The sequence below is a fragment of the Eublepharis macularius genome, chromosome 7 (genome assembly GCF_028583425.1).
Source record: "Eublepharis macularius isolate TG4126 chromosome 7, MPM_Emac_v1.0, whole genome shotgun sequence".
Lineage (NCBI taxonomy): Eukaryota > Metazoa > Chordata > Lepidosauria > Squamata > Eublepharidae > Eublepharis > Eublepharis macularius.
In genome coordinates this window covers 143,637,660-143,660,674 of record NC_072796.1, presented here as the reverse complement: position 1 = coordinate 143,660,674, position 23,015 = coordinate 143,637,660, and the positions used below count along the sequence as shown (strand labels likewise).

The 23,015-nt window shown below is 52.9% G+C and overlaps 1 protein-coding gene across 1 annotated transcript in view; it reads left to right on the top strand.

Annotated features, from left to right (window-relative positions):
* WDR97 (WD repeat domain 97) overlaps positions 1-23,015 on the top strand; it is a 58,618-nt gene that overhangs the window by 7,579 nt on the left and 28,024 nt on the right. The window contains exons 2-12 of the mRNA XM_054984383.1: positions 5,771-6,360; positions 7,289-7,410; positions 10,878-11,538; positions 12,495-12,643; positions 14,831-15,067; positions 17,613-17,703; positions 18,920-19,052; positions 19,211-19,338; positions 20,084-20,159; positions 21,290-21,445; positions 22,553-22,708. Of these exons, the coding sequence (XP_054840358.1) occupies positions 5,771-6,360; positions 7,289-7,410; positions 10,878-11,538; positions 12,495-12,643; positions 14,831-15,067; positions 17,613-17,703; positions 18,920-19,052; positions 19,211-19,338; positions 20,084-20,159; positions 21,290-21,445; positions 22,553-22,708 (2,499 nt within the window). The remainder of the gene's footprint in view (positions 1-5,770; positions 6,361-7,288; positions 7,411-10,877; positions 11,539-12,494; positions 12,644-14,830; positions 15,068-17,612; positions 17,704-18,919; positions 19,053-19,210; positions 19,339-20,083; positions 20,160-21,289; positions 21,446-22,552; positions 22,709-23,015) is intronic.

Here is a 23,015-nt window from a genome sequence, read left to right as displayed (position 1 = left end):
CGCAGGTAGAACTTCCCCCGAGGTTTGCTGAATAGGAACCACTTCTAGCGGTCGTTGCGGTAATTCCTCCTCAGAAGGGGCCGGGAGTTCTTCCGTCTGACCCGGCCGAACTGTTGTTGGAGAAGCGGGAGGGTGTATCACTGTCGTCTCGGTTGGACGGGTTGGTCCCTCTCCTTCTCTTGGCTCCTCCGCTGGAGTCTCCTCGGGAGACGGATCCCCGTCCAATTTAGGGGGTTCCGTTGGAGTCTCTCCGGGCACCTCAGCTGGAGTATCCCCGCTCGGCGGAGTTTCGTTTAGTCCAGGGTGTTCCGCGGGCGATTCTCCCGGTTCTTCAGGGTAGGTTTCCTCCTCTCCCGAAGGTAGCGGCTGCTGCGGGTCGCCCTCCACTGGATAGGACATGACACTTTGAAGGGTGGCAATTTGTATCGCCATTTCTTCAGGCGAGATTCTCTCTCCTGCCCCCATTGACGAGATTAGGTGAATGGCATGAGCCAAACTTTCCTCCATATCGATCAGTCTGGCTTCCAACTGTTGCATTCGGCTAGGATCCGGTTGCCCCATCACGGAACCTCCCTCAGTTGTACTCACCGGGGAAAACGGCCCCCAGGGCGGAGGATCGCCTTGATCGACTCGCGATCTCGCTGCTAGAATTCCTTTGGCTAGGCCCGTCACGGCCGAGATGCCGGAGTCTACAGCATGGGTACGGCTTTGTATTTGCACCCAACTTTGCTCAGGAACTTCCGTTGGCTCTTTCCACGGGGCAAGTTCCGAATAATCCCAACTCAGGGCGCCGCGGTGAGATGTATTCCCGTCCGTCCGTTCGGTCGTCCGGTTCCAAAACAGCCACAGTTGGCTGCTGTCCAGCTCAGGGACCGTCTCTAGGCTTCGGCGCCCGTCCATCGAAACTCTTGGATGTAGCCCTCCGGCCCGGCGCTCCCGTGTTTCTCGGGGTCGGGCTCCCCACTCCGACGGGGTGGGTAGCGAGAGCAAGGGAAGAGCTGTAGCCCTCGGCCTTGTCCCCTCACTGCTGAGGTCGATGAGAGGCGGTGTAGGCGTCGAAGCACTAGCCCTGGCTGGCACCTGCGATTCTTGGGGTTGCACTGTTTGACTGTCGGGGGACGCATACGGATCAAACAAAGGATCCCTGTCCGGGACTACCTTGGATTCCGCTGGGCCCGACTCAGGCATGATTGGTAACAAAATGTCAGACTGTGGCTAGATAAGGCACTCTCTGCAAGGTTCCCTTTTAGAAGCAAGAATAAGTCCAGTGTCTGGCAAAAGAAGTTTTATTGCAGAAAAGGTCCATTATAGTCCACTGTCCTGAATAGGAGACTCAGGATGGTACATGATCATTGTTACCAATGAAGAGCAAGCATAGGATACAGAGTAACAATACCCATCTGGAACAGCCTCCCCCCACAGTTCTCAAAACAACATCTTTCAGTCCTGGGAAGCTGCTCTCCTTCAAGGCCAATGCTTGGTGGAACGGTGTTAGACACAACAATCTCCTCTGGTGGGAATGCTGCCTGGGAACCGGTGCACCTGGGGAGAAAGCACTTAAACACTAGAAGCATTAGAAAATGGAGTCAGTACAGTTTAGATATATACTGGACCTGACAAGATCAAGTATACCTACACCAGGCTCTTAATAGAGTCTGCAAGGTTCAAATGCGCCCCATCAGATGTGGGGAGCACAACGCCCTTCAAGATCTCTGCCTTCCCCGTCATCTTTGCTTCTGGGTTCAGCTTCCGTTTGTTCAGCTGTTTTCAGCCATTTGATTGCGGCTGCCAGGCAGCGTCTTAAGGCCTCTGTGGCATCACCAGAGGATTTGGAGGGCAAGACACGGAGTGGGACGACGTCACCCACATTTTGATGACATCCAATTCAAAAGCTATGAATGATTTTGCCTAATGGTTGTTGTGGATTTTCTGAGCTGTATTGCCGTGGTCATGGCATTGTAGTTCCTGACATTTCGCCAGCAGCTGTGACTGGCATCTTCAGAGGTGTCGCACCAAAACAAAGAGATTTCTCAGTGTCACAGTGTGGAAAAGAAGTTGGCAGGTAATTTATATCTACTCAGGAAGGTGGGTTTGGGCTGAGTCATCCTGTAAGAGTTTCCCAGGGTGTGGAATGCTAATGGAGGGAGGCTTCACTGTATCCTGAGGAGGTTCTTTTGCATATGGATTGGTGCTTGATATGCTAATCTTCTCTGCAGGGCTATTGTTGGGTATAGAGTATTTTGATAGCCTGGTGTTTTGCATATGGATTGGTGCTTGATATGCTAATCTTCTCTGCAGGGCTATTGTTGGGTATAGAGTATTTTGATAGCCTGATGTTTTTCAGGACTGGAAACCATGCTCTATTCATTCTTAAGGTCTCTTCTTTCCTGTTGAAATTGTGCTTATGCTTATGAATTTCAATGGCTTCCCTGTGCAATCTGACAAAGTAGTTGAAAGTGTTGTCCAGTATTTTAGTGTCCTGGAATAGGATACTGTGTCCTGTTTGAGTTAGGCTATGTTCAGCCACTGCTGATTTTTCTGGATGGCCAAGTCTGCAGTGTCTTTCATGTTCTTTTATTCTTGTCTGGATGCTACGCTGTGTGGTCCCGATGTAAACTTGTCCACAGCTGCAGGGTATGCGGTATACTCCTGCAGAGGTGAGGGGGTCTCTTTTGGTGCTACACCTCTGAAGATGCCAGTCACAGCTGCTGACGAAACGTCAGGAACTACAATGCCAAGACCACGGCTATACAGCCCGGAAAATCCACAACAACCATCGTTCTCCGGCTGTGAAAGCCTTTGACAATACATCGATTTTGCCTAAATTCATTCCGTCTGCCTGTCCGTCCGTCCATCCATCCATCCATCCATCCATTTTTCTCACTGAGATTCAAGGTGGATTAAGCAGTGTTAATCAATATGATCAGCAGCTACAACATTCAATGTACAATGCAATAGGATATGAGTTGCATACATTTAAAAACAAACTTCGGTTTGAAAACCAGCATGTAGAGATGAAATATTGCTGAGACAAAGCATAAGTAATTAAACATGACATGGAAACTACAGGTCTCCGCAGGTGCCCCGCTGCACACAGGTGAAGTCTGCAGCAGCCCGTGCAAGGGGGCTTTCTCTGTGGTGGCCCCTGTCCTGTGGAACGACCTGCCTGAGGAAGTCAGAAGAGCCCCCACTCTCCTGGCTTTCCGTAAACGATGCAAAACCAAACTATTCAAAAAGGCTTTTTACTCAAATGGGAGGGCTGTATTGTAGGGAGGGGGGTCTCAGATGCTTCGCTAATGAGTTGGGGACCATAGACTTCATCACTATATTGCCTTAGGTATTATCTGCTGCTTTAAATATGTACTCCTATGTACCACCAGTGCTTCATGTTGTCTGTTAATCCCAGAATCTATTATGTTCTGCTTCAGTATTTTTTCTACTCTGTCTTGGATTCTTGCTAATATGTCTTTTAAACTTGTATCTATTTACCCTATGGTATTGTTTATGAAATGTCCTTGATACTGTATTGAAATATACTTGATACTGCTTGTACTAATCTCACACTGTGTAATCCACCTTGAGTCTCAGTGAGAAAGGCAGACTATAAATGACATAAATAAATTAAATAAAAATAGTGTCTCTTTGCCAAAGGACCTCTTTGAGCCATTTCTTAGAGCATGGCCCTATTTCCTGAGTGAAAAACCTTTCTGTTTTGCATAGTTTTGCATAGCTTGCAAACAGCCCAAAGAGTGGGAGCTTTCCTAAGCCCTGACTTTCTCAGGCAGGCTATTTCACAAGGTGGGGGGCCACCACAGAGAATGCATGTATGGGCAGCTGTTAATTTAGCCCAACTGTAGGGTTTACATAGAGGCTGAATGACGAGGGAGATAAGATCACACCCTTTGGAAAGTGGCAAAATAGTTCCGCACTGAAGATAGCTGGTCTCCCAGAAGGAGCAGCAAAGAAGCACGTCTTTATTTTCAAATATGGGATTGAAAGTGAAATGGTCAGTACTTGAATGCCCTCTGTATGTCTAAGGTGCGGCGTCATTTGGAATACTGTGGGCAGCTCTGGTTACCATATCTCAGTAAGGACATTGCAGAGCTGGAAAAATTGCAGAAGAGAGCAACCAAGGTGGTGAAGGGCGTGGAGCGCCTTTGCTGGAGGAAAGGCTGAAGGGTCCAGGACATCTCAGTTTAGAAAAGAGAAGACTGGGGCGGGGGGGGGGGCGGATATGGTAGAGGCTTATAATACTAAGTATGGGGTAGAAAGAGTGAGCAGAGATAACTTTTTCTCGGTCTCCCATAATATAACTCGAGGGCATCCAGTGAAGTTCATCCAGGGCCCAGGAGGGGCTCCTCCAGCACACATGCACGCCCCGGGCCCAGGAGGCCCTCCATAACCAATAGATGCTTGGCTGCCAATTGGCAGTCATGGCTGGGAGCCTACTCAGTTGTTGCTCCAGCACCCCAGAAGCTCTGAGACTGACTCCTGGGGAAGGTAGCACCAGCTGGCACACTGAGTTAGGGGAGCAGGGCCAGAAAGACCCCGCTAAACGCCAGCCTCCAAGGCCAGGGAGCATCTCTGAAAGCGATGGGGCTTGCACCCTCATGGTGCTCTGTGGCTCCTCTGGTATGTGGGGCTTGGGGACTGTAATCTCAGGCTGTTAGGATGGCAGACCTTTAGGGGACTTTGGTTGGCCTCTGGGGGCTGCATTCCAGAGGTGTGCCCCCCCCCCCCCGCAGTTGCTCCGTTCCGGACATGGTTGCTGACAGCAGAGGTTTTTAAAAAGCAAGTCACATAACACTCCCAAACAGAGGAGGAAACTTTCTGGATGTCCAATGGATTGGTGTCAAGAACCAGATTTTTTTAGCAAGGTCTCCCTCTTGGGCAGAGGATCTTCGGAAGGAGGAAGGCAAAGGGAGAAAGAGCGTCGAGTTACTTCTGCCCCTGAGGTCCAATGTAGGAGGCCGGGCAGCAAGGAAGTCAAAGCAAAGGGGGGACGTAGGACTGTGGGTTAAGCATCTCTCAGACACGGGCAGTCTCAGGCCAGTCAAAAGTTCACTTTGGGGAAAGAGTCTGTCCCCAGTTACAGGACAAAAAGAGAGGTGGGCAGGGAGCTGAAGAAGGCAGAGAGAAGGACCAGGTGCACACCCAGGGTGGATCGTGGCTCATGATGGTGATAGCGTCTGTTCAAGGGTCGGGCTCAGCCCCCTCCTGTCTGGGCTCCGTGCCGGGCATGCTGAACGCTGCCCACAGAACTAGCCCTCGTGCCTCAGTCCCGTGCTCCTCTCCACTTTTCCAAAGGGGGCGAGGCGGGGCGGGGCAATGAAAGGGGATGCTCCCACAGATGCTCGCAAGAGGAGAATTCTGGCCAGAAAACCAGGTCAGCAGAGCTCAGTCTGTATCCCCATAAAAGCGTCCCCCAGACCAAGGAGGCCGCACAAAGGTCAGGAGGGGTCTAGGAGCAGACGCAACCTGCTGGGGAGCCTCGAGTCACTCGACCGCCCCTGAGCTGGCAGCTGCAGTACTACTTTTGGCCTATACCAAAGGGTGGCACTAGAGAGCAGGAAAAGGGCATCCTCTCTTAAGCTACCGCAGGGGCACAGAGTCAGGCACCTGAGCGCATCCTGCCAGGTCCCCGGGTGACGGCTGCAAGCAGCGGTTAAAAGTCTTGGAGCCCCTGATGGTGCTGCGTCAGGGAGGAGGACTCCCTTGAGCCGTATGTCCTCATCGGGGCGCCAGGGCCCTTTCTTCCCCCTCTTTGCAGATAAAGAGCGAGGAGGTGAAGGTGTCCTACCTGAGCCACGGCCTGCAGCACCTGTGCCATATCACCCTTCTCAGCCCTGTGCGCCACGTCACACACAATTGCCTCAAGAAGGTCTTTGTGGTGCTCGACGCAGCGGACAGCCTGCACTTCTACAGAGAGGACGGGTCCTACTTGAGCAGCAGGGGAGCCCCGCTGGCCATGAGAGGGCTGCTCTACGCCTCTCAGGCCGACCGCTTTGTGGCGTGGGACAAGGACGGCCTCCAGGTGCTGGACTCCAGCTGCAAGGTGCTCTCTGAGGTCCAGTCCGCTCTGCCCATCCGCTGCAGCATTTACAGCGAGCTGCTCAACCGGATTGTGACAGCTGGCGACGGCAACTTGACCATCTGGGCCTTCCGCTACGGATGCCGAAGCCTGCAGTGCCGATTCACTATCAGTGAGGGCCTGGGGCCCAGCAACCTCTTCAGCCACCTGGCCTTGGATGCCAGCGGGGCTGAGCCCCAGCGCTGCTTTGCCTCGTGTGACACTGGGGCTGCGGCTGTTGATATCTCCAGCGGGGCCCTGATCGCCTTCGAGACAAAGCTTCACAGCAGGTACGATCCCCCCGGGCCTCGGAAGAGGCTCAGGGTGCATCATGGACAGGGGGCTCCCAAGGTCTCGGCCAGGGTGGCAGCAGGAGACCCACTGCCCCCCGCCCCTGCTCCATTGCCTGCCGGCCTCCCAAGTGCCGGTGGGAGGAAATTGGCTTTAAAAGATGGGTGTTCGCTGGCATCAGGGTGTTGGGGGGACTCCCAGTACAATGCCAACGCAGAGCCCGCAAAAGTGGAGTCTTCATGCTGTGTGGTCCTAGATCCAGAGGAGTTACAAAATGGTAAAGAGTCCAGTAGCACTTTTAAGACTAGCCAACTTTCTTGTAGCATAAGCTTTCGAGAACCACAGCTCTCTTCGTCAGATGCGTGGAGGGTATGAAGAAATTGGCCAGAGATATCTAGGTGGGGAGGGGAGGGGGGAGAGGATGCAGGGCGTGAGGGCCGTGTAGGTACAAACCAGGTGAAAAACTCCACCCCGCCTCTTTCATAACTTTTGCAACTGATTTGCATCTACATGGCCCTCACTCCCTGCACCCTCTCCCCCCCACCTATATACCTCTGGCCATACATCTGACGAAGAGAGCTGTGGTTCTCGAAAGCTTATGCTGCCACACTGCGTGGTGTTTCTTTGGTTCATGACTTCAACCTGTAACAGCGCATCGGCCAGATTGGCCCAGCTGCCTTTGCAGCTCTTTTGTGGGAGGCTCAGCATTACTGACTCCTGGGTCATGTCTGGAAGGCCACAGGCATCTCTTCCTTAGCCTCGTGCTAGGACTAGTTGGGGGCACTGGTGGCCACTCTGTGTCCAGGGTTGTTCTGCTCGGGTTGGGATTTTAACCGCTGGTTCTGCCCTCCCCTGACCAGAAGGCCGGCCTCCCTTTTGGGTCTCGTACTCTGGACAGGTGGTGTGAGTTCTCTGCTTTTCTCCCAGGATAATCACAGACATTGCCTACTGTGAAGTGGTGGGCAGCCCCGTGACGGCCTCCCGGGACACGACCATCAAGGTGTGGGACCAGAGCTGGCACATCCGGACGGTCTTTGTAGGGCACACGGGTGAGTCTGTGCTCCCCCACCTCCCACCCTGCTACAGGGAGGGGGAAGAGCAGCCTGCTACAGGGAGGGGGACAGCAGCCCCACCCCAATCTTAACATACCCCAGCAGCCTCTGGCAGCGAAGCTCTCCCTCTTTCCAGGCATGCCCTTTTCTGGTCTCAGGACCCCAATGCTCAGGTGAGTGAGATCCATGGGAGCCTGCAGGAAAACTGCTACGAGCCACTTGCCTATAGCCGAAGGCAGTCTTCTTGACTCCCCTTGCCCAAGGGCCAGACTAGATGTTCGCTTTTCCCTGGAGCCAGCTTAGGTTCCTGGCAGACACACTGCAGCTGTGGGAAATGGCTGTTTAAAAAATGAAGGAGAACCCGCTGGGGTTTGGCATGTGGCCTAGGAAGGGCTCCTGCCTACTCCCAGGCCATTCCCCGCACCAGCACAGCCCTGGCTGTCCCCCCTCCCCAGTTTTTGCTGCTCCACGTGGAGTATTCTGTGCACTCAAAGCAGCAAAAACAGTCCCCCTCAGCTGTTGATGTGGGAGGGGGGGCTGAGGGGGGCAGCAGGCATTCCCCCCCCCACCCACACAGCCATCTTCCAAGCTCAACCAGGCTCTGCTTTATTTTCTAATTTAACCACAAAAAGGAGGGGTTCCAAACACAATTCTAAACAACAACCAGGGAATCACCCTAAGAACCCACATACACTACCAGGTGTATCTATTCACATTTTAGTAGTTAAAGTGCGAGTACTCATACATATTACAATATTACACAATAATTACACAACTCATTAATTCCTCTGGAGTCAGTCAATTACTTTCAAATACTCAGTCCAGTATGATACTCCCAATTTATCAATATATCGGAGCGTCCCATATAAGTCCACAAGGATCAAAATAAATTCCGTAGAAATTGTATAAGAGCAGCAGACGTCTCTCAGCCTGAAGATTCTGGGGAGCAGCAAGGCTTCAAAGAGCCGAAAAACTCCAGGCAGTTGGCAACGAGCCTGCCAGCTATTTGATTCGCTTGTTTCGATGTTTCTTCGTCCTGGCCAATTTTCCTGCTGTAAAATTATATCCATAAATTGCATGTATTTTCTTTTCATATGAAAATTTTTATTGGATGGGTCAATATACACCAATCATAATACACAACTTCAATATCCATCACATTATAATATTCCCACCCATTCCCCCCCCTTTTTCAGTTGACTTCCAACAGTTTTCCATTCCCCTTATATATACTACATCCCTATCTCCTACTATATTAACTTCTGTTTCTATGCCATGATATATAGTATAATAACCTATTATCTATTATAACGTATCCACATACTAATATATAATATAATATACTAATATATAATATAATATAACATATCTATGTCTACTAAATTTAAAATACATCTCTTATATAAATTCCAACTTTACTATAAAATATACTATATCACTCTTAACTCTGTATTATCGTAATTCAATCTCTAATATCAAGTAAAGATCTATCCTCCCCTCTTAACAGCTATCCAAAGACCACCTTTTACCCTTCATGTCCCACTTTTTTTCCACATAATCCTTGAGTTTCTTCCAACTCAAAACATACTCCAAAGTATCTTGTTCTTTCAATTTTCTCTTTAACTTGTCCATTTCTTCGTCTTACATAGTGATGTAAAAACATACTGTCTGCTTTCACCTTGTCATACCATAAATATGCATGCCATCCAAAAAGTTTGTTATATCCTTCTAAAGGCAAGAGTTTATGATTTTTCAACACCATCCATTCCTTCAACCAGACCAAGCATATAGCTACATGGTATATTTTTAAGTTCGGTAACTGCAGTCCACCTCTTTCTCTAGCATCATATAGTACCTTCATTTTCACTCTAGGTTTTTTCCCCGCCCAAACAAATTTCAAAATCTTTCTTTGCCATTTTTCAAATTGCTTACTGTCTTTAACCCCACTTGGTATTGTTTGTAGTAAAAACATTATCCTTGGAAGTACATTCATCTTGATCACGGCAATACGCCCTAACCATGACAAATTCATCTTATTCCATTTCACCATGTCCTTGTCTATTTGTTGCCATAGCTTATCATAATTGTTCTTTATCAAATCAATATTTTTAGCTGTCAACTCTATACCTAAATATATAACTTTATGAACTACTTCACATTCTATATTCTCCATCAATTCTTGCTGCTGTTGTTTGGTCATATTTTTACTCAATATTTTGGATTTTTATTTATTTATATAAAATCCTGCTAAATCTCCAAACTCTTTTATTCATTCCATTAATCTTGGCATGTTTTGAATAGGGTCTTCTACGATAACCATCACATCATCTGCAAACGCTCTAATTTTATATGAAAACCCTCTTGTCCTCAGTCATCTCATCTCATCTCATCTTCTCGTATTTGTCTAAGCAGAACTTCCAATACCATTACAAACAATAGTGGGGATAGTGGACATCCTTGTCTTGTTCCTTTCCTTATTTCCAATTTTTTTGTTGTCTCAGAGTTAACAATTATATTAGCAGTTTGGTTTTTATAAATTTATTTTATTGCTTGTATAAATTTCTCTCCCATCTGCATTTTTTCCATCGTTGCAAACATAAAATCCCAGTTCAAATTATCAAACGCTTTTTCAGCATCCACAAAGAAAAAACCTACTTGTTTTCACTGATTTTTGTCATAATATTCAATAGCATTCAATACTACTCTCACATTTGAGAGCATAAATTGCATGTATTTTCAATTACAATTCAATCAAACATTGCTATACTCACAATCACGGACTACTGGTCCTCCTAATTAATACTATCTTCATTAATACTATCTATTCCGTATTTTCAAAGCGTGTGCCGCCCCACTGATTAATTACCATTTATATACTGTGTAGTTATAAGTTCACCATTTTATTTAAAGGAGACATATTGATAAATACATATTGTAATATGTATGAGTACTTGCACTTTAACTACTAAATGTGAATAGATACACCTGGTAGTGTATATGGGTTCTTAGGGTGATTCCCTGGTTGTTGTTTAGAATTCTGCTTTATTTTCAACAGCCATTCCGTGCAGCTGCTGTGTGGCTGCACAGTACCTCTCCTGAAAAAAGCAGACCTCTGGTTCGGCCCTAAGACAGTGGCTGCAGGACCAGCAGGAACTCAGCTGGCTCATGGCTCTTCCCCATGAGGAAATATCAGATGGGGGAAGCTGCACCCATTGAATTTGTATCTGGCCCAGAAGGAAGAGCCCCAGCAGCACCAGATGGAGACTCTTCTCCTCCCTGCAGCTGCTTTGAATGGCAAAACAGAGAGAGAAACAATAAACTCAAGTTGGAGAGAGACACACACCTGCTCTCTCTGGAGTAGCTTCCTCCAGGGTGGCTGCCTTTGGCCTCTGCCCCCCCCCCGCCATGCTACTTGGGTGTGGTCTCTGTCACCCCACACCGACCGCCCCGCCTTGTGCCACCAGGTCCCGTCATTGCCTTGGCGATCTACCCTCAGAGGCCACTCATCTTCTCAGCCTCCCAAGATGGAACCATTCGCACGTGGAACCTTGACACGGTCGACCAGGTGGATCAGGTCCACGTCTTGGAGCCTGTGGAGGCCCTGGAGACACAGACCACGTCTCGCGTCATCTCCATCTCCGGCACTTCCCTCACCCTGTGGAAGATCAACCAGTTGTACTCGTTCTACACGCCTTTGGGGTCTCCTGCCAAGCACCTCAGCTACATCAACCTGAAGGCCGTTGCCAACTTCCCTGTCCGCATCCTCTGTGTGTGCCAGGATTCCTCTGTGAGGGTGTTGGATGCTCTCACTGGTACGGTCCTTGCCATACTTTCCCTGGACCCATCATTCCAAGTCCTGGATGTGGCCTACTGCTTGCCCCGGGAGACCCTCTTTGTGCTCATGGAGAGTGGCACCTTGCTGCGTGTCAACGCTGCCACTGACCCCATGGTTGTGAAGAAGAGCACGGCAAGGCCCAGCGGGGTGTCACAGCCCTGCTGCCTCCTGTTGTACAGCCACATTGTGGACCCCAAGAAGGCTTACTCGACATGGGTGGAAGTGGTAGAGAACCAAAGCGACAAGAAGTCCTGGCAGAAGCCCCCCCTCAAAATGCAGGACAAAAACAGGTGGGACCAGGCTTTGTGGTGGGGAGGGAGAGAGAGCAAGAAGCTGAGTAGCAGCCCCGGGGGTCCAGGCCAAAAAAGCAGGCTTCCAGGCAGGGAGAAGGTTTGCCTTTGAAGGAGGCCCCTGCTCGTCCAGACAGGTGTAGAATGGCTGCCTCTGCCCTTGGCCACAGAGCTTGCCTGGTGGCAGCGTTGGTGAGGCGTGACTTTGAACAAGACAGCCAGCCTTCTGGTGGGAGCCTGGTGGTCTTTGGCTGGCTGGGATTGGACTTCTCTGGAGTCACTGTCCTGCGGTCTTGCTGGAGAAGCAAAACAGAAGTCTAATGGTGCCCTACAGACTAACGGTGTTTATTCCCGCATGAGCTGCTGTTAACTTAGAGCTCACATTTGAAATAGTGGTGGGCAAAGCCTTATCTGACCTCAGGACTCTGCTGGCAGGGAGAGGGGATTGCAGCGAAGGATGACCCCCCCCCCACACACACAGCTCTGCCCTGGGGCTGCCTCTATTTGTGTTGTTGTTGTTAACAACAACTGTGTGTTTCTATACCGTCCTTCTGGACAGATTAGTGCCCCACTCAGAGCAGTAAACGCAGCCAGTGTTGTTGTTATCATCCCCACAATACAGCTGGGGAGCTGGGGCTGAGAGGAGGGACTTACCCCAGGCCCACCTGCTGTGCTCCTGGCAGGAGTGGGGTTCGAACCAGCAGAGGGCTGATTTGCAGTCCAGCCACTGAACCGCTATGCTACAGCAGCTGATAGAGCAGCTGCATGCTTGGGGCAGGCTTTCTGGCTGCCTCTCTCGGCTCAATCCAGATCTATAATGTCTGCCCTCTCTGGAGGCTGGCAGAGATCCTGAGCAGGCTGTGCCTGGGGCAGGAGCCCCATCGTGCATCCGCCTCACAGGGGTAGTCTTTCCTGCCGATGACCAGCCTCTGCACAGATCTCTCTCTCCCTGCCAGGTACGTGCTAATTATGGGGCAGGAAGATGGGCTCCTCAGCGTGGTGGAGTGGTTTTCCGGGCGGATCCAGTGCCAGGTGGAAGCCCACTGCCCTCAACGTGTCACGACCTTGGCTGAGTACCCTTCCCAGACGTGCATCATTTCTGCAGGTGAGTCCCGGGTGGGCAAATCACTGCATGCCCAGACCTCAGGGGACAGCCAGTGCCATCAGTCACTCCGTGGCCTGAGGGGTCTTGAAGCCAGGACGTGGGCGTGTGAGGAATGCAGGCAGCCCCCAGGGAGTAGGTGCCACAGCTCTCCTGGCTGCGCCCCTAGCCCTGACATGGCCAAGCGACAGCAGGGTCCCCTGCATCAGCACAGGGGGATCTGGACGGAGGTGGAGGCGCGGCTGAAATGAATTAAGGGTGGCTGGCAGGTCAGGCTGGCAGTGGCCCTAATGCCAAGGCGACAGATATCTGGCGCTGGAAGAAACCTTGTTGGGGCTCATGGGGGCGGGATTCCCCCCAACAAAGGCTGCTTCAGGTGGGGGTCGTGCTGCTTTCTCTTGGCATGTTGCTGGCCACTGCTCCCCCCCTCCGGCCTCAGCACATTCCTGAAGCAAGGCTGCTGTCCACTTGCTGGGACGGGAATCAAGAGTGTGCCAGGAACTTGGGTTAGTGTGTGAATAAGGGCCTCTCATCCTCCCCCACCCACCCCGCCAAAGTACTGCTGGAGGGCAGGAAGGGGTGAGCCGGTGCCTTGCTCTCTGGCCCTTTCTTATGGGCAATGCCAAGGGTAATGCCAATTGTCACTTTGGGGCCAAGAAGAAGTCCCCCCCAAGCCAGATTGGCCAGGGATCCTGGAAGGTTTTTGCCTTCCTCTGGGCATTGGGAAGGGCTCACTGGAGGGGTGGTGGGCTGCGAAATGCCTGCATAGTGCTGGGTGTTGGACTAGATGCACTTCGGACCCTTCCCAGCTCCTTGTTTCTATGCATAAGCATGGCATAGGCAACTTAAGCATCTTTGGCGGGGGGGGGGCAGGGGTAGCAGAGCATCAGGGATCTCGTGGGCAGATGGTGCAGGGTGCATGCTGACACTCCCCAGGCGCCAGGGGTCAGCAGGGACAGGTCAGAGGCCAGGAGGAGAGGGGCAGCTGGATGGGGAGGGGGCTTTCTGAGAAGAGGATGGCTGCACTCAAAGCCCAGGAGATGCCTGGAGCAGAGAGGGGTGTGGAAGGGGGAATGATTAAGCGGAGCCTTCTGGAAAAGCCTGAAGAGGGGAGAGACTTCAGTAGAGGAGACCAAGGACATAGTCCAGAGGGTGAGTGCCAGGGCAGGGGTGAGGCATCAGCAGTGGAGGCCGAGCAGAAGGGGCAGAAGCTGGGGCAGGGCAGGGAAGCCCGTGGCGAAGGCGGGATGGCTGCGCCCCTCTGCTCGGTGGGGCACTTCCTGTCCTTATGCAAGGCAGGCACCAGTGGGGTGGAGGTCGGGTGGCCAGGTCCCCTTACCCTCCCAGCGGAAGGGGGGGCACGGCACTTAACAGGGGTGTCTTCCTCATGCGCAACAAGCAGCTGCTCTCTCCTGCCAGGGATGATGTCGTCACTGGGCCTGGTGGTGGGCATGTTCCCATGCTTCACAGGGGCATGCCTGATGCCGGGCACAATTATGTGGCTTAAGGAAGTGATGTCACTGGCCCGGTGGGAGCCCACCCACTATGTGCTGGCCTGGGAGGGTTTTTGCCTCTCAGGAACGTTCCCCGGGCCCCCCTGCCCCACAGCCAGGTGAGTGGCGGCAGAGGCTGGGAGCGGGGAATCCACCGCCGCCAACGGGGGGGGACCTGGCAGCCCAAGGTGGAGGGAATTTATTTATTATCCCTTTCTGCCCCCGGTGAGAAACATGTTCCAACAGCCGCTAAAAAGATACAACAGTGAAAGAATCCATGTTCCCCCCTCTCCACCCCGAAGAGTGCATCTGCCCCACAGAAGGATCCCGTGGGCCTAGAAACTAAAGTTAACGGGTGGGGGGAGGCTACAGAGTGGGGCAGGTATGAAAAGTCATGGGCAGAAAGTGGATTTTGTTCCTGTCAGCATCTGTAAGGAGAAATGCCAAATGCCCAGGACTCTCAGGAACAGAATTATGCACAAGCAGATCAATAAATGCCACCGACCTTCCCCAAATTCACACGTTTTGGTTTTCATGGAACACCACACAGACGAGTCACTGAGGGGCCAATAAGTATTCCCCCCCCCACTCCAGGACCCAATGCAAGGGAGAGGGACTCCCTCCTGCTCTGGAAGACTTGCCCTGACTCTATGCCCCCCCTCCCCTCTCACTCCTTCCGCCCCCTGTCCCTGCACAGGCACTGATCTGACAGTGAAGATGTGGCGTGTCTTCCCCTATGCTGAGGAGAGCTTGGTCCCGCTCCTGTGCTTCTCCTGTGCTGTCCCTGCGTGGCACATGTGTTGCCTGGGTGAGACACTGGCCGTGGCTTTCCAAGACCCGGAGACGGTCACCTACAGCATTGTCTACTACAACCTGATGGAGCAGACCCGCTCTGAGCATGGGCCAGAGGATGACCCACTGGATGACATTACAGGTGCACCGGTGCAGTCCCCAGCTTACGTGAGGGGAGGGGGACGGGCAGCGTGTGAGGCACCCAAGCACCCCTTGCAGAAAACACATCAGGTGAGCCATGTAAGCTCACAGAGTTCCTACTTGGAAGCCCCATTTGGCTCTTGGATACAGAGAACAGACTGTGAGTCCCAAAGACAGCATAACTGATCTCCCCCTGCCTCAGCTGCAAGCTGCTCATTTGGATGCCCAGAGTGCTTTTGCTGCCCCTCCTCCCCTGCTCTTGTGAGAATGGCATCCACCCTTGGGAGCTAAGGGGTAGTAGTAAAAATGAACTGAGTGAACAGCCTCCACCAGCAAATCAACAAGTATCTCCTGCTGGATGCAGTCGCGCATCCAGCTTGCTACACCTGTGTTGCTGTTTAGAGGCTCCACCTAGATGCCACATCTCCCACTTTACTCATACCAGCTAGTATGGGGGTGGAATCCATTTCACTTTAGTACATTGGCTCTTTTGGGCTCCAGCATAGCAAGCTTATCTGCTTCCCCTCCCCTTTACTGCTCTTTAAATAGCAAGGGCGAGTAGGAGTGATGTGTTTTCAGAGATCAGGCTTAGAGCATTCTAAATAGAAGCAAATGTAATCAAAATAAAAAGAGGACACACAATCTGTTCAAGCACCAGGCTGAGCAAGGATACAAAGAAAAGGTGAAAACAAGCAACCCTCTCAATCCTGAACGCTGTACTTATCCTAAACAGTGTTTCTTAAGAGCTAGATCAAGACGAGTAGCCGTGTTAGTCTGTCTGTAGCAGTGGAAAAGAGCAAGAGCATCTATAAGACTTATGAAATTAGTGGCAGGGCAGGAGGAATTTCAAAGGGAGATTAGAAAGAGAGACTGCTGAATTGCAACTGATAACCAAGCTCAAGACAATGCATCCACCTGGACTGAATCAAAACAGAGCCTTGCTGTCTCATTACCAATGCTGATTTCTCCACACGCACTATCCCACTGCATACCCCACCCTATTTAGTCATACCTGCCTTGGTCATTCACCGGCTGTTACCATTTGGCTTCTGTCATCACTCCTGCTCTTTTCCAATGTTTCTTAGAACAAACTAGTCTTTCTTGAAGTTACAGTGGATAAAAGTCAATTATCTTTGCCCCTTACCCGCCTTGGACAAGGTGCAGCTCCTAGGTAAAGACCGAGCCCTTCATGACTTGTGCCTCCCTGGTCAGAAGCCCTAAGAAGAGGGTCTTCTCTGTGTCCTGGGAATTGTCCACCCACCTTTGGAAGTCCATCTCCCCTTCTTGCCTCAAGAGGGAGAAAAAATATCTAGTCATTTGACTGTCTCCAGCTCTGCCCTTTGAGGAGTGACATTCTAGCAAGACATGAGATGACCAACCCTTCGTTTTTCACCACCCACCATTTGCATACCGAAGAGCTTGAGTGCGCTTGGAGAATGAGTGGCTGGTCCTCTCTGCCAGCTGTGTATTTGCAGAGGGACTCCAGTGGCAAGGAGACAGTGGAATCCAATGGTTGAATTATTGGAGTGGAGGGCCTTTCTCTACATTCAAGAAGGGCAGAAGGATGAACAGGCAGGCTAGCCCTCCCAGCAAGAAAAGCATGATTCCTGCCCCGCCCTGTGGCCCATTGCTGCCCTCCATGTTCAGATGGACCCATAATGGACAATCAGTAGTGCCAGATCTGCCTCTACTGTGAAGGGGCAGCCTTCCCAGTTCAAGACAAGCTCAGCTCAAGACAAGCTCAAGCACCTTCCTCAGAGAGGAGCCACAGGGCAGGCCACGCCGCTTGCCTGTTCCCATGTGCTTTGGCTTTGAACCGAGCTTCACAAGCTGTACTTGAAACCATCCCCTGCCCTTGGTGACATTTCCAGACCCAGCCATGACCCCGTCTGGTCCCCGGTACTTCAGTGAGGGTGGGCACAAAACCTGTGGCCAGCGGAGATGCTTTGCAGGGGGTGCCCAATGCCTTCCGCCCTGGGATTGAACTGAAGGGCTGAGCAGTCGCAAGTGTTCATGCAAACATCCTGGCCTGCTTAGGAGCTGAGCAGAGCCGCGGGTGAGCCTGCCGCTGTAATCTACCCTGTCGGGCTGCTTCAGCTGGGGGAAGCAGGAGGGTGGGAGACTTGAGCCCCCTCCACTCACCCTGGGGTCCCCTTGAGCCAGGCTGGTGGTGTGTGGGGGGATAAGAATTTTAAAAATAGGGTGAAGTGCTGTGTGAGTGAAGAGAGGAGGAAGAGTGGAGTGCTGGGCAGCCAGGGAGGCAGACAAAGGGGGTGCAGCTGCGCAGGGAGGGGAGTGATTAAGAGGGCATAAAATCCTTCAGACCCGAGTCTACAGTGGCCTCACTGGGCAACTTCTCCCAGTCCTGCCTCAGGAGAGGCCTTTGGCCCCTGAAGCTTTTTCCACAGTCCCCCCGGGGATCAAGTGGGAACCTCATCAAGGGGGCTATGGGACACTTAGGGTCTGGGCTCTGTGCCCCCAGGCACCCCTCAAGGGGATGGCACTTGCCAGGCCTCTCGTCTCACTGCTGCCCCCCCTCCTGCCAGGTCTCTGCTGCTGCCCCAACCTGAAGATCTTTGCCTCCGCCAGCAGGGACGGCTCTGTGAAGGTCTGGAACATCGAGAATAAGCTGCTCCGGTGAGTGGCAGGCTGCCCCTTCCCTGGTCACCACCTTTCCTGCAAGTGGGGGGTGGGGCGCAGATGGGCGAGGGGGCTGGAGCCAGGCGCCCTTCCCCCATGGCTGCTCAGGCTAGCTTTGGCCTTTTCTTGTGTGTCTTGGGTGTTCAGTCTCCAGGCAGGGTGCATATTCATGCTGCCAAGCAGTCCTGAGAGCGAGCAGATTTACTCCTGAGTAAACCCGTCTAGCATCCAATTCTGCAGACCTGGGCTTGTCCACGATTTGTGGGGTGAGGGGCTTTCCCCTTTTTTTTTGGCTGGTCCCTCAGTCTGAAACGCTCCCCCTCGTGAAACTATCTCTGTTTCTTCTACTGGCATTTCAGTCCCTCTCAGGACTCTTCCCTCTCATACTTTCTTTTATGCTCCTAATTCTGTAATCTTTTTTCTATGTAAATTTACCCTATAATAATAACTGTGCTCATAATAATAACTCTATAATAATAACTCTGCCCTTCTGGACAGATGAGTGCCCCACTTAGGGCAGTGAACGAATAACAACAAAGTGTTATCATCATTATCCCCACAATACAGTTGGGCTGAGAGGAGGGGCTGCCCCAAGGCCACCTGCTGAGCTCATGGCAGGAGTGGGAGTCGAACCAGCAGAGGGCTGGTTCGCAGTCCAGCCACTTAACCAGATTTTACCATAACTCTGCATTGTTCCATTTGTCTGTAGATTGTTCCCACGTAAGATCTGACAAGTAGTTTTAGGGGAGAGTTATAGAGGAAACTGCCCCTGATGGCTTGGCCACGAACCATGTCTGCTTACTTTTAAAAGGAGATGCTGCAGAAATGGATTGCAAAGACCAGAGGGCAACGGGAGGGGGCAGAGTCAGGCCTCTTCTCTTGCTCAGGCTCTGCCATACACACACCCCACACACCCCGCTTAACTTTACGTTCCAGTTAGAGGAACGCAGCAGCTGACCTGAAGCTGCCTGGATCATCATTACTAGTCCTGGCCTCATACTGATCCGCCCCAAACGCAGCCAGCTTCTTCTGCTGGTGATGTTTATCCCAAAGCAGTAAGTTTCAAAACTGATCTAAGTCCTGACGCAGCCTCCGTGTGCAGACCTGGACCCCACCACAGTCGCGGGGAGAGGGGGCTGAGGGGCTGGGAGTGGGCCACTGCAGCAGGGGTCCCTTGCTGGGGCTGACAAAGTCCCTTGCCCCGGCCCCGCAGGCACCTGAAGCTGAACACGATCCCGGAAAGCCTGGCTTTTGCCAACCCTCAGGGGGATCTGCTGGTCGGCATCGAGCGGCACCTCTACCTCATCCATCACATCAAGTACCTGCCAAGCTACTACAACATGACGGTAGGCAGGGGACCTCCTGCTGGCACCCGGGGAACCCAGAGGCCCCGGAGCCCACCTGTGGCCCACCAGAAGCCAGCCAGGTGCAGCCGTGGACCGACCGCGGGAACTGCCTCCCTCCTGCGCCCTGAGTCTTGGGCTTTGTTCCCTTGGGTCCGCAGCTGCTGTGCGCCAGGTTCCTGCAGCCCATCCAGGACACCCCCCTCCCCATCAGGAAATCCTGTTTTGATCACCTCGTCCGGGGCAATGCCAGGAGGCTGATGCAGGAGCCACCTGCAGAGGAGGACATGTAAGATGGGGGTGGGGGGGGGCTCTGCTCTGGTCCCGGAAGTCTGGGGCTCACGCACTCGCCTTCAGCACAATCGGGCTCTCTGTTGTGGGCAGAGCCTCGGGGCCTGTCCTCGAAGGCCCCTTGCTCCACGATGGTGCCAGTGGTTCTCCTCGGGACCATGTGTGTCTGGATGCAGCCTGGCTCCAGAGGGACTGGAGACGTGTAAATGGCCCCCCCTCCCTTCCGTCCTCATTGCAGTCCCAAGAGGTGCAATACACTGAGACTGAGATGGAGGGGGGGGGCTGGCCCATCATCACTAGGAAGTTTCATGGCAGGATTTGAACTGCGCCGTGTGTGCACCTACTCAGAGGCTCTAACCATCACGCCCCGCTTGCCTGTTCCGGGGCTCCGTTGATTCCTCTATCCCCCCACCTCCGTAGCTTAATGCCTGGAGAGGCTCCAAACACAGGTTTGAGGCAAGCCCTTGAGGAGACTGGTCTTTACTGGAGGCTGGCCAGACCAAGACTGTCCTTACCTGGAGAGGCCACCCACCAGAGGCCCCCTGGGAGGGCAGAGGGGTGATGGAAGGACTGGTCCTGCCTGGAGATGCTTCCGATCCAGGGGCTCTTGCTGCTGCTGCTGCTGCTGACATGTGTGTGTGTGGGCGGGGGGGGGGGAGAGGGTCCTCATCAAGTTGTGATTCCAAAATGGGGGTGGGGTGGGGATGATTCTTTCCTGCTCCTGCCCTTACCTGTCCACGCAGGTCATCTCTGCCCGGCGCTCACCAGATGACCCCAAAAGAGACAAAGGTGATTAGGAACGTCCAGGTGGAGGCAAAGGTAAATTTCAAGAGGGCAGATCTCACTCCTGGAGCAGGTCCTTGTTAGGACAGACAGGGCTGGGTTTCATTTCATTTTTTTATTTTATTTACATTTATCACCCAGTTTTTCTCACTGAAAGTCAAGGTGGATTACAAAATATAAAAAACAGACGGACCCCATAAGGCACCCAGTCAACAGAGAACTAGGACTCGGGTGACAGAAATGAGAACAGGATGCAGCCAGAAACCTGGCTAACCCTAGACAGGCCATGAGCAGTGCAGAGGGTGGGCAATGCAGTCAGAGCAAGGGGAGGCGTGCAAGAAACACCGCCATAGACCCCGGCCCTCTTCCCTTCTGAAGCCCCCCTCCCAAGCAGTTCCATCCTACTGCCTTGCCACACCCAGGGCGTAAGAGTTGGTCTGCTAACAGTTGGTCTCTGTCCCCTTTTGCCACCCATCCCTTGGGGGCTTCCAGGCAAGGCTGGGCAAGCAGCTCTGGGGGCAGATTCTTGAGCTCCGGAAGGGAGCAGGGCACGGCTGGCCCCCTTGCGGCATCAGGCTGGCAGAGGAGGTCGTCCTTGGGGGGTCTTTTGGTTCAGGGAATTCTGCCAGAGGGGAGTTAAGACGTCCCTGCGCTCTTTTCAGCCGTAGGAGTCCATGGGCCTGGGAGTGGACATGGATTTGTTTAGATTTCTTTAGCCTGCTTTTCTCCCCATTGGAGACACAAGCGGTTTGCAATGTTGTTCTTCCCTCTTCCATTTTATGGGGACAGGCAGCCCAGAGGAAGCAGCGTACGCTCTCAGGGGTGCCTCCCCTCCCTCTGCCCCCCCCCACCCACCCATGGCAAGGTCCTGAGGGGCTTGGGCTGTGCCCTGCATCTTCGAGGGACAGCAAAAGTCTGATGTCCTTTTGGGAAAGGAGAAGCAGGCTGAGGGGTGGGCTTGCAGCTTGGGGGGGGCAGGGAGAGTGCCAGAGCAGAGCTTTCCCTTGGCCCTTTGCCACCCAGGGTGTCCTTGGCGGGGGGTTCTGTGGCGGGTTTGCCTGCCAAGCGGGTGCAGCCTGCTCCCCCCGGCCGGGGGCTATCCCGGAGAGCGGAACAGACCGTGGGAAGAGGGAGGGGTGGAGAAGCCTGAGCTCTGGCCCTTACAGGGGTCTGTGATGCTGGATGCAAGGAGCCAGGACTTGCAGCAGCTCCAGAGGGGGAAAGTTCGTGCGGTCCAGAAAGTGCGGCCCACCAAGGAAATGCGGGACGAGGCCTTTGAACAGTACCTGCAGATATTCTACAAGAAGCAGCCCCACATGGAGGTAAAGCTTTGTTGGGGGGGGGTTGGAGAGGGCAAACCTCAGGAGGGTTGCCTGGAGGGGTGGAATGCTACTACGCCCCGCTGACCATCACAGGCTCCGCCTCCTTGGAGAAAATGTGGCCGGGCGAAGGGGCTTTGGTGTGCTGAGCGAGGGTCTCTCCAGCCAAGGGTCTCTCCCTTCAGCATGGCAGGGCAATGGCTGCTCCAGGGTGCAGGACTTGCCACCTCCCGGGTCACTCATGGCCAGGAAGAAGCCTGACTCTAATGGAGCCTTGGCCCCCCCCCTTACCGTGTCCTGCAAGCAGACACTTGGGTGGCTTGGCCAGAGAAGGGGGCCCGGGAGAAGGTCCTTGCTCCCACCCCTGGCACTGCAGGGCCCCTGAGCGCAGCAGTTTCTGCAGCCTGGCCAAGGGTTGCCCAGCAAGGCTGTGCGCGTCTCTGGGACCCGTCTTTAGAAGAGCAAGATTTGGGTCAAGCTTAAAGGCCAACTAGATTTCTAGGGGAGGAGCTTTTGAGAGCGGAAGCTCGTACCTGGAAGTCTTGTGGGCCTTGTTGTTGTTGTTGTTATTATCAATAATAACAACAATTTGATTTCTAGCCTGCCCTCCCCGCAAGCGGGCTCAAGGCAGGCTACAACAGTATAAATAATACAAAAGATAAAAACATTTAAATACATTAAAAATCAGAATTGTCAATACACAGACATTCCAGACCCCAGATGGCGGCCCCCTCCTCTCTTCCCTAACCATAAAGATAAACCAGAGGGAAAGGGGGCACGGACTGATATCATCCCTGTGGCCTGAGTTGCCGCTGGACCTGAACCTTGCTCTTCTACTGCAGACCAACACGGCTGCCCGCCTGAAACTCTCTTTAGAACACTTCCTCTTCAGCCTCGGGTGCCCTTGCCCGCACACACACGCACTCACTCACTCACTCACTCATTCCTTCAGGGTGCCTGTTCTTACCTGACGAAGCACCTGCCTGCCGCCACCTGCCCACAACCGTCTCTTCTCTTCTGCTCCCCCAATGGCCTCCTTTTCCTGAATCCTTTTCTTGGCCTGTGCCAATGGACACCTGCTGTGCTTTGGCCTCCCCCTTCCCCCTGCAGATCCCTGAGGAGGACGTGTTCAATGCTGACGAGGTGCTGGAGGCCATCTGCCGGTGCGGGTCCATCTCGGAACTGTACGGCCCCAACCCCTCAAACATGTTCCTGGGGGCTTTCCCTCAACTAGCCTCCCTGAAAGCTGCCAGTGAGCTACTCAAGGTAACTGGAATGTTCCCCCCCCGGCACCCCCCCCCAGCTGCTCCAGGGTCTGCTCAGCCCTTGGCTAAGCAACGGGTAGCCCTGAGCCTCGGATCTCAGGGTCCCTCCGTGACCAGACCTACCAGGCTCACTTCTGCCCTAACAGTTCCCAGCAGCAGGTCACAACAGAGACAAAGCAAAGCGATTCTGGTCAGGAAAGAAACTCGCCTGTCAGAGGATGACGCCAACAAGAGCGTCAGCAGCAGGCACGTCCCGGCAGGGAGTCAGGGAAAAACAATCCTTGTGCTTTGTCTGGTTGTTGGAAGCA